Below are 15,455 nucleotides of genomic sequence, written 5' to 3'. Positions count from 1 at the left end.
GGTGTGTGGTTGTTCCACAGTCACTGTCATGGTATAGATTACTTTGTCAGCAGGGAACTAAATGAAAGTGAAAATTGTCACCTGATGAAAAAGGGGTGACTCAGGAAAAAGGTGACTTTCTTGGCATATCTGTATTTTTTCAAGGTTTATCTACCATTTTTTGTGTAAGGCAAGTAAGACAGATGACTATGGTGGCCATGAGAGGGCAGCTAATGGATGTGGAGTGTAAATGAAGAGCAGAGCACTCCAGAAGGTAGACTTGACAAAGCCTAAATGCCATACTTGGCTGAAGAGATTTTATGTGATCAAAAAGTGTGAGGAGTGGCTCAGCCAACAGAAAACTCACATGGAAAGAAGGGTAGGGGAATACTGCAGTGGGAGAGTTGGAGTAGCTTTGTGATGACCTTTGGGCTCTTGTCAAAGGCAATTTGTGAAGCCAAAAGGTGGAGTGATAGGAGAGAGATCAGTGAAGTAATTCTGAGTTGCTCTCATCTGAGTTGGGGCCACTCTTGCCCAACAAGCTGTTCATGGCTACCTTAACATACCCAGAATTCTTCCCATGCTGTTTTTTTAAAGCATTTTGTCTTGTTCTTTCCAAAAACTGCTATAAGAGACATGTTTATCCTCTCAACATAAAAAAGTAACTTATTCAGATGAAAATAATATTCTATAATTCTGGAGAAGTTTTCATGGATATGGGAAAATTTTTAAGTATCTTCCCTCTTCTGTAGTGCTGCACTGGCTACTCTGTACTTCAGAGGTTGTACTTTATGTTTCTTCAATTTCAACAGAAATTTATGGAAGCGTCTCCTAGGATCCAGTTTTCAATTGGGCCAGTTTACAAGATAATCTCAGGCTTCCAACCGGTCAAAAGTGCAATTTATATTGGTCTGTTTTGGGATGTCAAAATTAAAAGGTTGGGCAAGATTTACAACTTCAGGCTTAATATAGTTTTCCTTGAAATGAACATGAATTTGTGTGTCTATGTGTCTAACATACCCACTTTGAGAAAACACGTTTAGAGCTCTCTCAACTTGAGAATTGCTGGTGGGGAGAAAATGTAATATAATAATAATAATATAAACTGTAATAATAAAGTTAATATTATATAATAATATAAACTGTAATAATAATGAAGAAAGTCTCTGTAGGACTGGGAATCACCTTTGGGTATCACCTTTTTCCAGCACAATCCAGTTTCACATATCTCAGAGTGAGGAAGGAAGAGAAGAGGCGCTCCTCTACCCTATCAGCTCTTTATGATTTTGACAAAAGGAATTGCAATTACTGAATCATATGCTTTTCTTGTGGTTGATGAGTTGACAAGAATATGTGAAAATAACTATAAGAAAGTAAATGGAAAGCTAATCAGAGGTTAAACTCCTATGTGACTTTTCTTCCTCTTGGATCTTGGCTGTTCCTTTTAGACATCTGCTTTTGTAACCTTTTTATTTAATCCTAGATAGCTGCAGGTTTTAGATTTCAGAACTGGGCAAGTTTTGCTATGACTTTTGTTATCCCAAATCCCTACAGTGGAAGTTTAATGGCTGTCATTTTTGTGCACCTCTGTTTGTAACCAGAAATCAAAAGCAATAGTTCATCTTTTGGGTTGCAGGTATTGTAAAATGCACACACACTAAATGCCCAGTGCTGGGATGGCAGTACAGACTTCTGCTATTAGCATTCACAGGCTGAAGCTTGTTGCAATATGCTCCTGTATGCACCACAACCAAAGCATTTTGCTAACAATACCCGTGCTGAGCTCTTAAATTTCTTAGAATGGTTCAGAACATACATCTGTAGTGACAGGAACTTCCTTACAAACCAGAACACGTGCAAGGCCTCTTGGTTGTCTGAGCTATGTGTGTCGAGGTTAAAGATTAGGGAATTCAAACACTGGGGACTTTTTATTTATTACTTCAAAGCTGTGTATGAGTGCCCCTCAAAAGCCACTATTTATTCCAAGCTAGTAGTTTAAGTTGTTTAGTAGTGGCTCTGCTTATGATCTTTCTAACAAAATGCCTTACTATATTTTAAGATGTATGCCAGAGACAGGTGGAATGAATCACATTTAATGGATACCTCTAACTCTTGACTTCAGAAACAGTCAGTGTAAGCTCCACAGCTTGATTTTGGACAGCTGAAGGTAGAGACAATGAATTCATCAAACATGTATCTAAATCCTTCTGCTCGTTCAGACTGCATTCACTTCATGGACAAGCAAGGTTAACATGGGTCTGCTTGCAAGACTGTTTGAGCACATCCCTAATTCATCCTGACCTTCTCATGGCTAAGCACAATGAGCTGTATGTCTCATCACACATGTACTGCAGTAGGCAGCACATTATTGCAAACTGGCCCAGAATACTCTCAGGTTTAGAAATCTATTTTGTTTTATTGGATGCTGGATATGGAAACAGTCTCACTAATATTTATGGAGGAACAGTACTACTTCTAGCTAATAATCCACTGCTTATACATGGAATGGTCCTTAGTACTTCCAGACACTTTTCTGCATAATTCTAAAATTCAAGCTGGTGAGCTTTTTGCTTTATCAAAGACTATGGAATTCTTCAATACCTTATAAAGTGCCAGTCACATCAAATGTCACAAACAGAAAAACTATGGCTAGCACAGCAGAGCCATCAACGTCACTAAGTAAATACCACCAACCCTACATCTCTATTATTATTAGATCCTGCATCTGGATCTTTAGTGTAAGTGTATATGATGCAAGAGTGTGTAAACACTCCTTTGGCTACTGTAATAAAGAGACAAAAAAGGCATCTTGGATCTTCTACTTCAGTTTGCTGCCAGTGCAGAGAAACATGAGGGAGCCCTAAAGGTAAATATGGGTAATAAAACTCACTAGGATGACTGAAAGAATAGCAATTTAGTGTAGTGTAACAGCAAATGCCAGGAGACCAATCAGTTAAAATACAATGCACAAATACCTGCATGTGGAAAGGGTTGTCTTCCCTGCACTTCTTCTGAATACTAATTCAGCTGTGCACATATGGAAGTACCATGTTGAATCAGGACTAAATATATTTAAATCAGAAATGAAAATACCAGCTATAATCAAAACCATATCACAGGCTTAGGGACAGTGGTTATTTTGAGATTAAGTAGCTGTATGTTTTCTTGATCAGTAAGGGGTATGAAATCAACAGAAAGTTATTTCTTCCTGTTTCCACCTCAAAGTCATTGACAGTTCTTACTGTTAAATGTTGGCAAAGACTAGAATGTTAATTTTAATGTGTATAAATAATTTATTGAATAATAATATATGAAAATGAATTTTATATACATCTCTATATGAATGACAGTCTATTATTGAAATTTAATAATCAGCACATTCCACTCAAATTTTTTGAGGAAGAGGAGGGAAGGAGGTTGAGAGGCAGTTTGGAAAAATGCAGTACAGTGGGCTGACTAAATCTGAATACTTGGTCTCTGAAAATGCAGCTATCAATGTAATCCAAATCACACTGATGAGATACATGACAGTTATATGCAGTCATAATAACAACTTAAATACTGTCAATATTAATAGCAATTAATAGCAATAGCCTGTTTGAGAACAGTTTTAAAATAGGTACGTATAATTTTATTAAGTATAAAAAGACACCGTGCACAGCACAATACAATATATTTCATCTTCAGTTCTGGTAGTTCTCAAGCTCCACTGTCTTAACTGATATTGTCACCAATGATCGCTGAATATAATTACCTCTCTGTATAAAATGAGGCTTCTCTAGATTAATTAATGCTGTTTGGTTTTAAACATACAGTAATTTCCTTTCAATGGCTACTTACACTGATAAAACACTGTCAAGACTATTGGCTAGCCTGCATTTGGTTTCTAACATATGCCATGATACTGCCAATTTACCCTGTTTTGCTTTGTATCTCTCTGTTTGAGAACAGACTCTCCAATTTATTAATTGTTTCTGACTTTGTTCCAAGTTCACAACCAGAACACTGTTTCTGACCATTTGTACATTCCATTCCTCACATTACTGAACTTTTACTGACATCATCAGGAGTTTTCAACGTGCAATGACTGTATGGTTTTCCCCCAATCTCCTTTTCTCCTCCAAATCTTTTCTAATGAAGCACAGAAGGCATGTAAAAATGATCTTTTTTTTTAGGATTTGGGGGTCCATTTTCTTATTTTATTGAAAGCAGATGACATTTATAGACTTCTAGCTTTGACTATCTTTGGAAAAGCAGACATGTAAACTTAAGAACTTACAGATTTTGCTCGCACATTCCAATTCAGTTTAATTTAAAAAAAAAAAAAGGTCAGAACTGTAATTTCAAATTGATTAAAATAATAATGTGTGAGTCTTAAAAGAAACAACTCACAGTTCCTCCTCTCTAAAATATATTAACATTAGACTGGAAAATAAATTAAACAATACAGAAGTGCAGAGATTATGCTGTCACAGTAATTATCTGCCAAACAAAGCTTGGTCTTTTGCTAACATTAGCTTACTACATTTGCAATACACGCTAAGCAAAGACCCTACTTCTCTAACAGGTACATTCAGACAATATATATTTTATGGAATAAATATATAATATATCCAGTTATAGATTTCTGAATAGTAACTGTAATAGATACAAGCAATACCTACATTTAAAAATACAGTTCTAGGCTTCCCTAACTTTACTACTAATAAAATTAAAGTTGACCTAAAACTTTCTCACTCTGTTGATGCATAATAAAATATATGGAAACACCAAGAGTAAAAAGCCAATTGCTTCTACAAATGGAATACTTTATAAATATAGTAAATTGCTATTTCCAGAGGGCAATATGAAAATTATAAACAGGAAGTTAGGTTAAAACAGCTCTAACGGATATAGTACAAAGTGGTTATGAAGCATGATGTACAAGTTTGATGTCTGTGGCAAAATTTTGAACTGATGTTTTTTATTTGTGGAGATAAGTGTAGAGAAAGATCCTGCTCTCAAAAGCAGCCAATCTTAACCTCTTTAAACAAAACTTTCAGCGACTAGAGAAAGCCATCTCAAAATTTGTCAGAGTAAGGAGTGCAAGATGATATCAAACAGAATTATTTGGAAGCCCTGGACTTTGCTGTTTCACAGGGTTTACCAATCATGCTGTTCTCCTTAGGAACAGAGTCACAGAAGTAAAAGGCATCTGTGACCGCTGTGTGCTGAAAAGCCTTATCATGATGGTGCCCTCCCTACAACTCACTTTAGTCTGGTACTGTATATTCTCCAGATGAATTCTGTTTCATGTTCCTGTAGTTGTTTTCTTTTGCTGGAATACTAGAGTACAGCTCTGGTTGCCTGATTACTGAACTCTTGGTTGAGGCTTCTTCTTTCTCGAGAACAACCTAGAATTAAAGAAACACATTGCTCTGAGCAAGCAAAAAGAATTGAGGCATTAAGATGGTGGCTGCCTCTGCCTGCCATTTTTCCCTTTAAATTTAAAATCAGCAAAAATTCCTTACTTGCTAATGAAATTATTTAGGCAACTGAAAAAATAAAAATCTTCATGTGTATGTGTGTCTCCTGCAATGGCTTTGGTTTACATAGAAACCCCAAACTTACTTCATGAAATACTACTGTTTATACCTCTTGTCTGAGTAGAGGCTCTGAGATGGGATTCAAAACCTTATCAGGGCCCTTGTTTGCCTCAACAAATCTGGAATACTGGTGGTCACAGGACAGGGTGTTTACAAGGTGGGTGTTTTCCCCTGAATACCAACAGAGGTCAGTGTCAACACTGATAAGGATGAAACCATCACTGGGAGCTTCAGATTTTGACCATTTGGGGACTTTTTGAGTCACTTATTGACTCTTTTAGTACACCTATACTGTTTTGGGAACAAACAGCTATGAGATGAGGGTTGGGATTTAAGTCATTGGGACATGCTTCCTACTTGATTTTATTTAGGCAAATTGAGCATATCTATAAATGTATTCATAGAACAAACTCTCACTTATTTCAGAAAAACTCCATATACAGACAACCTCTGAACCTCACACGCTACTGGGAGACTTGCAAGCCTTTTGGAAGTTATTGTGATATTGGATGTCAGTTAACAGTGAATGAAATACTTTGTACCAAACTGTATCCAAAAGTAAGCATTTAGAGGTGCCCTGCAGAGTAACCGGAATGAAGTCTGAGTTCCCTGTTCCAAGGAAGAGGCTTGGAAGACTTTTCTCCACCTACCACCAGCAAATCTTGATGTTTCATTGTATAGTGGTAAGAGATTAGTTGAAAATGCTTTAAACTGTCTAAATCTGGTGGCATATTCTTATTTGTCATAAATGCTCTGGTTGTTAATAAAAAAAAAAAATTCCCAGGACTTCTTTCACTTGCAGATAAGCATGAAGTGCATAGTGGCTTTTGATCTCAGGGTTATTAGTAGGAAACTGGCTCCAGAATTTGCTAGTGCCTTTAACCTGTGTTCAAAATGCATCTTTACTGGGAAAAACCAGGTGGAAATGTACCAAAGAATGAGCTCTGATGATCTTGTCTGCAGTAAGTGCTGGCCGAGCCTCCAAGGATACCTCCAGGCCCCTGACTGTCCCCCTTGGGGCTCCCTCCTGTCTACAGCCCAGGACCTCATATCAGCCCCTAGGGCTGTCATCTCCTGCCCCAGCAATGCCAGCAGGGCCAGTCTCCAGCTCCCCATAGCCCTGCCCTTCCCAGCCATGGCGTCCCACTAAACTGGGCCCACTGTGAGCTCATGTCCCAGCCTGTCTCTATCCCCAGGCAGGTGCCCAGGCCTGGGGTTGCCCTGCTCCTGTCTGGGGCTGAGATGGGCTCTGGCAGCAGACACTGCCCTGACAGAACCCTGGAAGTGGCTGGCCCAGGTGGGGTGCTGCCAGTTGACTTTAAGGAAGAACAATGAATCCTCTCACCTACGACATATGATTTTGCTGTGTAGTTTGCTGCTGTTGCTGCTGCTGAATGAGCAATTGTTGCTGTTGCCGGCGCCGGGCTGTTCTCAGCTTTTCGAAGCGGGCCTCCATCTCCTCCAGCACCTTGGGAGTGTAGCGCACCACCAGCTTCACGCTGTCCTTGGCCGCCTTCAGTAGGTCCACCGCCTTCTCGTGGTGCTCTCCTTCCACACTCTGGGAGCAGAGAGAACAAATTTATAGTGAAAATGGTGCTTTGATCTAGAGCTGTTCTTTTTCATATGGAAAGTGTGTCAGAGTTTTATGTAGTTTCCATACCTTACATATTTAAGGGACCACTAAAAAGAAAGCATTAAGTAAGACTTACGCACTGCTGAGCATGTACTAATTTTCAAGCCCTGATTTCTATGCTAATGTTGCTTGGAAGAACAGTAAATTTCCAAAACAGGGAGGTGACTCAGCTGTTATACAGATTATAATAATATATTATTATAATCTATAATATATTCAATTTCTACCATTAAGTGGACTGACTGGAGTCATATGCCTTTTAGGCATGTGCATTGTTACATACCTTAAGCAAAAGGAAAAAAATTTCTAATAGTGCATGACTGTCCACATGTTGTAGGACATATTCCAAAAAACAAAAGTATCTCTGCACAGAAAAAACCCAACAGCCTGAACATCTGTGACCTTCACATGGGTTTTAGATAATCTAAAAATAAGTATTTTTCATCCCATTTAAAATAAATCAAAGCTTTACTACCTGCTGTGTTTTAAAACTCTTATGTATACCATATTTTTGAAAATATAAGTCTTAACTTAAGAGAAAGTGAACAAAATTTAGTATTGTTTTATATTTTCTTTTTTTTCTTGCAAATCATGGTCAGAATGGCATGGCATGGACATTCAGAGGAAATGAGAGGATATTCAGTGGTGTCATTTTCGTTTTGCTGTGCAACAGCATGAACTTAGAACAGCCTATGAATAAACATTGTAACCTCCCAAGCTACATGCAGTAGAAACATTTGTTTGCTTTCAAAATGCTGGATGGTTCTTATTAACACCAATAAGAAATTGCGATTGTTTTGTAGGGGAATAATAAGATGGGGTGTTTTTATACTTCATTCAACAACCTAGCAAACTGCATTTAATTCATGCTTGTTTTCTCTCCTGGTTGTCCCCAGCCTTGTTCTTTCCAATTTAGACAGTATTTTCTAATTAGAAATGAAAGGTTTGACTTTGTTGCTATCCAGGTCAATGGAAAACTCCCATTGATCTGAATAGTAACGATGCAGAATTAAGCCTAATGCTTTGAGCCATAAGCAAAGAGGGGAAAAAACAATGGGCAAACATAGCGCTGCTAAATACAAATCCTGCTCTCTGAACACACCTCACTCAGATCTTGACAACCACAGTTTTCAGCTGTTATTAATATGATGGTTAAACTTGGCCTTAATGTCTTTATTGCTGCTTGCACTCCAGTTTTCAAGGTATTACCAAAGCTTTACCTGCTTAACAGCAGCTGCAGAAGTGAAATAGCAGAGGCCCTTGGAGCAGGGAAAAGGAAAGGGCAAAGGGAGTCGTTTTGCTGTTGGAATGCTTCTGCCTCTGCAAACCTCTAAGGCTGTGCTGGCAAAGGACTGCTGCTGGTATCAGTCATTCCTATACACGGTACTTTGCTGACTGGATTATGTTGGTGGGGGACATGGCAAGGATCTGACACACTCATGTTACTTTAGAACTGCCCACCTAATGGGCAGAATTGGTTTTGAAAGTATATATTTACTTAATATATAATTTTTTATTACATATACTTTTATACACTTATTCCTTTTTTCCATTATTGCATTGGCAGATTGCATCAACGAGAAGGATGAAAAACACTATAGAGACAAGAACAGCTTAAAGAACTGCAGATATTGTGTGGGCAAATACCAAGCATTTCTCTATCCTGGTTCACAGACTTGGCATAAATCTAGAAGAAAAAAATTCACTTTCCTAAAGACGAAAAAGGAAATCTGTTAGCCCACAAGTTGGGAGACTGAGAAGAATGTTTCTATTAGGTATCCCTACACAAATACTTGGTTGACAAATTAGTCATTATAAATCTATTTTGCATCCTTTCTGTATCTGACTCACACAAGATATCTGACAAATGCAGAATCTTTGCCAGATATCAACAGGCACCAGCAACTGTTTTTGTCAAGCCATCTGTAGAGCTTGCTGCTTTCAATTTCCTTTATTTTTAGGGTGTATAGGACAAAAGTATGTAACAAAGTCCCCAGCATAATGAAAAAACACTGTTTTTTAACATGCAGCAAAACAGCTCAAGGAACACTCTTCCCAGTCATGCTGGGAAAACAAATCTGGATCCTGAACACACAGCTCTAATTTTATGTTGCTAATTATGAAGTTGGATAACCATCAGTGACTGAGCACAAACAAGTTACAGATATTTAATTTCATGTCCCACCACTGAACAGTCTGTTCTATTGTACATACTGTACATTATTTGCTTTTCTCCAGCTAAATTAAGAGAACCACAGAGTGAATTAGTCCCAGTGAACAATGCTAAATTTAGATTTTTTTTTGTCCCATCTCAAGCTGTTTGCAAACAAATAAACACTTCAATAATTTTTGCCTTTTTAAGAATTATATTTTGTGGGATTATTTAGCCCAAGACTGGTTTATGAACAGTTGCTCATTACTATGAAGGTGGTGAGGCCCTGGAACAGGTTGTCAGAGAATTCGTAGATGGCCCATCCCATGAAGTTCAAAGTCAGGTTGGATGGGATTCTGCTGCTCTAGTGGAAGGTGCTCCTACCCATGGTAGGAGGCTTGGAACGAGATAATTTTTAAGGTCCCTTTCAACCCAAACCGTGCTATGATTCTGTGATTATTTCAAGTGTGCAACTTGAATTCAAACTTTTAATTCTGTTGTTTACACTCTGAATACAAAAATATTTCTCTTGCATCTCTAAATCAGCTTTCTCACATGCAATCGGGAATTTTGTACTGTGTTTTTTGCTGCATTACCTAAATAGATATTCTAGAGCACATGCAACAAATTTTTGACTGGACAATCATAAAATAGAGGTGACAAGTGGGTCAAATTCAATATATCTTGACATCTGAATGTTCACCACTTTCCTCTCTGGTCTTTGTCTAGACACTGTTGACAGTAAAAGGATTTTTCAAGAACTATCCATCACTTAGTAAATTGAAACTATTTTCATCTGCCTTTTTAATCACTTGTTGAGAGAAACGACAACAAAATTCTCTGATCAACTTTAAATCAGTGTGAAGTTCAGGCAACCAACTTCCTTAAATACTCCATTTATTTCTTTTTCTTTGAGACTAAATAATCTTTTCAGTGGGTTTTTCTTTCCTTTCTCATTGCTATTTGGTACAAGCAAGTTTTCAGAACTAGTATTTCTCTTTTGAGACCATGATAATTGGAAGAAGAAGTGGTAAAAAATCTGTTTGATATTTTCTGTCTAATATTTTGTTACAAGAGAAAGGGAATAGCTAGTGTTGAGAGAAATAGATGAAAACATAGAAGCATTTTTATTGTTTTTGGCCTTGCAACAAGGAAGAAATTTAAGTTTTAAAGTCTTAGATTTCTGACCGGACTCAGAAACTGCTATTCTGTGCCTTTGATGCATTTAAATACAAGGGTTGATGGAGATTTGCATGGAAAAAGACTACATATTCATAAAGGGAAGGGTAAGGTTATATGAATAAGTATCCTTATCTTCTCAATACTTTATATTCCTTTGTAAAAGAGCACACAAAACAAAATGAAAGGCAGAATTTGACCTCTGTCATGGAGTCAGAGCCTTATGTGTCCTCTAGTCCAACAGCCTCTTTTTTTTGTAATGTCCATGTTGACATTCACAGTGAAATTACTACAAAATACTCCACCTTGATTTAAAAGAAAAATTACCATGAAAAAAACGTATCTTTTTACCAAGCATATATACACCCTGTATGGGAGCATTTGTACTGCTGACAAAGATATCACAGCTGGATGAATACCACTAAAAGAAATCTAGAATGTAGATTCTAGATTTGCATATCTCCACTGCATATCAGCACCAAATGTGCTGACCAAATTTCTTTCAATTTTATGTGTTGAAAGGCTTTGAAGGTCACAAAACTACAGAAGTGCCACTGTGTCATCACTGTGCTTGGAAAGGGCTGTGTGCCTTAAAAGCTACAAAATGAAAGAATGACACTCTGTTATTAAACTTTTACTGCAAGAGGAATTTACAGAATTATCAATTATCATTAAGGACATAGGTTCCTTGCAAATTAGGCAGGTGGTGTGGATTTGAAATGAAGCTCTTCAAGCACTCTCCATTACAACAGAAATTATAATGGCACAAAATTGTTGGTGGAGCTCTGCCTCGTTGCACCACAAATGCACACTGAAGGTCTCTCACACAACAAATTATTTTTGTTTCATGTGGCTCCATTTTAAATCATGATGTTAGAACATCTGTGAAAAATGAAAATCCAGATGAATATGAAAGCTCTATCAAATTTCCACATACCACTCCATTAACTGAAAGCAGCTGGTCCCCACGTTTGAGCCCACCATGCCTTTCTGCCACTCCTCCAGGAATGATGCGAGAAATATAAATAGGTGAATTTTGTTCCCTTCCTCCCATAACATTAAAGCCCAGGCCTTCCTCAGTCTTTGGCAGCTCCACCACTCGTGGGTGTGAATGGCCTTCACTTGCAGCAAATGCAGCAACTGTTGCCTGGAAGAAAAAAATGATTGATTTGGCTATTTAAGGATAACAGTGATAGACACTTTGTTGTTCGCTTGCAGGAAGAATTCCTTCCTGTGAAAACATTTCAGTATCTTACTCTGACATTTTTGATTATCTGAAAATATTTTAAAAACACCAAATTCTATGCCAATGTTTCTGAAATAAAGGAATAAAGAGTTTAGGTGACTTGTCAAAGATAATACAGAAAGTTACCAGCAGAGCCAGAAGTAGGCACCAGGAAGCCTTACTCTGTGGTGGTGCACCCTTATGATCATTAGTGCATTTCTTCTTTGCCTTTTCACAGGGAGAAAATTTATTCCTGTGGGTTAAGATAATGGGATCTCTAATGTGTTCCTAGTTGAAATTAAGTGGATGAACTGATTTTTTAACTCTCTGCTTTGCTTTCAGAGTTATGGAATTATTTATTTTAAATCCTCATATTATTAAATTAAAAATTTAATTTATAATCTTTGTGAAGTCTTGCAAACTATATAACTTCTGGAACAGGAATAGGAGGTTTTATTATATAATTCTGTCAAAACTTTTATGGAAAAGTTAAATCTTAAGACAAAACCAGATACATAAATCAATTAGAAAATCTAGATTGTTTAACTTATTCCAGGGAAAAAAACAAAGAGAAGTTATATATTGTAAAGCTTGCATCCAGGAAAATATTAGATTTACACTTGATTTATCACTACAAGCATTTTCTTACTTATTGGTCTTAATATTAATAAATCATTAAATAAACATTAAGAAAATATATTTTTAAAAATGTATTTGTAGTTCAAACTGCTTGAACAATTTTGCATCACACTAATATTTTTGAGCATTCTATAATGCTTATGCTTAATTGAAGCTAGTGGATGATGTGACATAATGGATCATTCCCAATTACATGTTTTTGCACATGCAGAACTTGTCATCATGCATACATATCATGTCAGACATGAATGCAGTAGGAGAATGAAATGCAGACAGCCCAGAAATAACCAGGAAATATTGCGATATTGAAACATTGCTCTGTAATCTGCTGTTCTATATGAGTAAGAAATGAGAATGGGAAACACTAATTGGACTTCTCCCCATTTACTAAATAACATAGCAATAATTTCTATGTCTATCTGCAATGCAAACAAATCAGGATTTTATATACACATTTCTCCATACAGAACGAAAGATCTTACAAATTTACATTGACCATTAGCTTTCAATTAGATGGTTAAAATAAGGAAAACGGCCTACAGAAAAGAAAGTCCTATTTAATATGGAAAATACACGGCAATTTAGAGTATATTAGGTTATTTGCTGCTATTATAGAGTTTGCTTCCCTAAAATACTCTTAAATAATTTTGTAACACACTCCCAACCTTCCTCTTCTGATACAGCTATAAGTTAAAATATCTGAACATAAATACTTAATGGTAAGAGGTCTTAGTTCCACTAGGATTCAGGGAGTTTATGTTCACAGGAATGGGACCATAAAGAAGTATCTCTAAAAAAGATTTATGTGTTTTGCAATTTATTTTGCATAAAATCTGCTATACCACATAAAAGACAGTGTTTTGTGCAAAATGATAATGGGAAAAAGAAAGTCATGGTGGACCCCCTTGTTTGGAAGCACCTATTTTTGTGCATATTATGAAAATACAGAGCATATTTCATACTGGCACATAGAATGGGTTCTTTCATGGTTGTGTGAACTCTAATCATTTCAGCAGCAGCAGCAACATAGCTGTCATTGTCTTAGGATACAAGAAAGGCAGGTCCACATGGACAAAGAGACTATATTTTATTAAAACAGGCAATGTATCAGAAAAAAACTCAGGCTTACATTTAGCTGTGGAGTCTATAAAATGTTGATCAGGCCATTTCTGTCACTCTTCATCCTTACCATTTGCTCAGTACCTACAGCTCCCATTAGTTAAAAGGGGAATTTTGATTGTTTAGTTTCTACCTCCCAAATAACTGTGTCCTCTCTGGATGAGATGTATGGGAAAACAGTCCATTAAAATATTGGTTGTTGCAGGGAGACTGCCACAGAAGAACCAGTAGATTTGCTTTTGCAAAGCAACTTTTTAAAAAGCATCATATTCCATAAAATCATTCTCTTTTCTTAAGCTACAGAAGCAGCATAAAGGTTGAAATTTTCCATTATGATTGTTACCTGGGAAGTAGCACTGGTTCTAGACTCTGGGCTGCCACTGATGTCTAAATTTTCTTACAGTGTACACACGAATACCTGAAATACACACGCGCACAGTCAATTACTAGATCACTTTGGTAACACATATTTCAACAGCTGCACATATCCTACCTTTGCAGTGGCCCTGGCTCGGAATTCGGGGCAGCCATTAACAGTTATGGTTTCATGCATGTATTGATACACCTAAAATGTTCATGAAAATAAAATGGAATTAATTATAGAAGCAAAACAAGGACTTTGTCTTAACCCAGACAGGAGAGTCCCTTTCCCTCACAGAACTGACTTTCATTAATGCTATATTCATGAAGTCACATAGTCAAGTGTCTGCTAAACTTGAGCAGGCTTAGGTTAACAGAGAACATCAATCTGTGTTTCTCGTGATAATTTCAAAACTTAACTTACGTCTTCTAACACAACTCCCTTCCATTCTCTAGCAAGTAGTTTCCTAAAACCAGCTAAGTTCTATGTTTTCAAAATTTGTGTTTCCAGGCAACTGACTTGAATGCAAATGATCTGAACTGACCTGAGTGGTGCGTCAGTCTCCAACAATGACTTCTTTGGTCTCTGAACTTTCTTATGAACTAAAAGACTTAGGAAATTGACATTAAAAAAATATGTAAGCTACTCAGCATACAGAAGAAGAAAAATGCTGCTCAGCTGAAGAATGGAAGTGAAAATAGCTCTGGAGAAAGGTCACAGTACTACCTCCCATCAACCATAACTAGGAATGTGAAAAGGGTTGACCGTCTGGTAGGTCAGGTCGGACATGGTCAATGAGTAAGATTATCCTTTAAAAAGAAATTGTACATACACATAAACTACATAAAATCAACATTGCCAGTATATGTAACTTTCTGTCATTTTTTTTTCTGGTATACACTTTTGGTTCACTTTCCCTGGTCCTTATCTCTCCATTTTAAACATCTCCAGTAAAGAGAAAGGAAAAGGCTTTGTCTTACATTGCCTTTGCTCTCTAGATTTGTCCCACTCTCAGAGCAAAAATAACAACCAAAGCCTTGATACTAGCCAGTATTTTGAAAGCAAACCTAAAAAATAAAAGTATTTATATATAACATACAGAAAGTTTTTTGGAAGACAAAGGTGAATGCAAACAAACCAAACTTTTTCTTTAACTGTCTTATAAAACCAAGAAACTTAAAAAGGAAGTTGCTATATGCTACTGATTTACTTTGGGTATTTTCTCGACCTAATTAATCAGAAATTTTGTTGTTTCATATGCTCTATGTCTCAGCTGCACTTCTTATCAGAGAGAACCTTTGCTGGTAAAGTATAATAGTTTTTATAGCAATCTCCTTAGGTTCCTTGAGGAGTGCAGATTCAAATGTACTTTCAAAAATAAATTTATCTTTCACTCATTTGCGGATGCTTTAGCAGAAGAGCCAATATTTTCCCCTTTGGTAAATGTTACTTTGGCAGAGAAGTACTTAACTGACCTACAATGCCTTGTCCCATTGATAGTCCCATCCCCCTGGCCTGATGACTTGTTATGCAGTACCATAACGATGCATCTCTCCCCACTGAGCTTGTTAATATGAAACTTA

General features: G+C 36.9%; 1 protein-coding gene across 1 annotated transcript in view; it reads right to left on the bottom strand.

Annotated features, from left to right (window-relative positions):
* Positions 1-3,248: 3,248 nt before the first annotated feature.
* LIN7A (lin-7 homolog A, crumbs cell polarity complex component) overlaps positions 3,249-15,455 on the bottom strand; it is a 47,292-nt gene continuing 35,085 nt past the window's right edge. Inside the window, exons 3-6 of the mRNA XM_053978681.1 lie at positions 14,005-14,076; positions 11,466-11,675; positions 6,910-7,122; positions 3,249-5,372 (exon numbers count right to left, since the gene is read on the bottom strand). Coding sequence (XP_053834656.1) covers positions 6,910-7,122; positions 11,466-11,675; positions 14,005-14,076 — 495 coding nt within the window. The 3' untranslated portion in view covers positions 3,249-5,372. The remainder of the gene's footprint in view (positions 5,373-6,909; positions 7,123-11,465; positions 11,676-14,004; positions 14,077-15,455) is intronic.

The sequence above is a fragment of the Vidua macroura genome, chromosome 5, assembly GCF_024509145.1.
Source record: "Vidua macroura isolate BioBank_ID:100142 chromosome 5, ASM2450914v1, whole genome shotgun sequence".
Lineage (NCBI taxonomy): Eukaryota > Metazoa > Chordata > Aves > Passeriformes > Viduidae > Vidua > Vidua macroura.
This window is presented reverse-complemented; position numbering and strand designations above follow the sequence as displayed.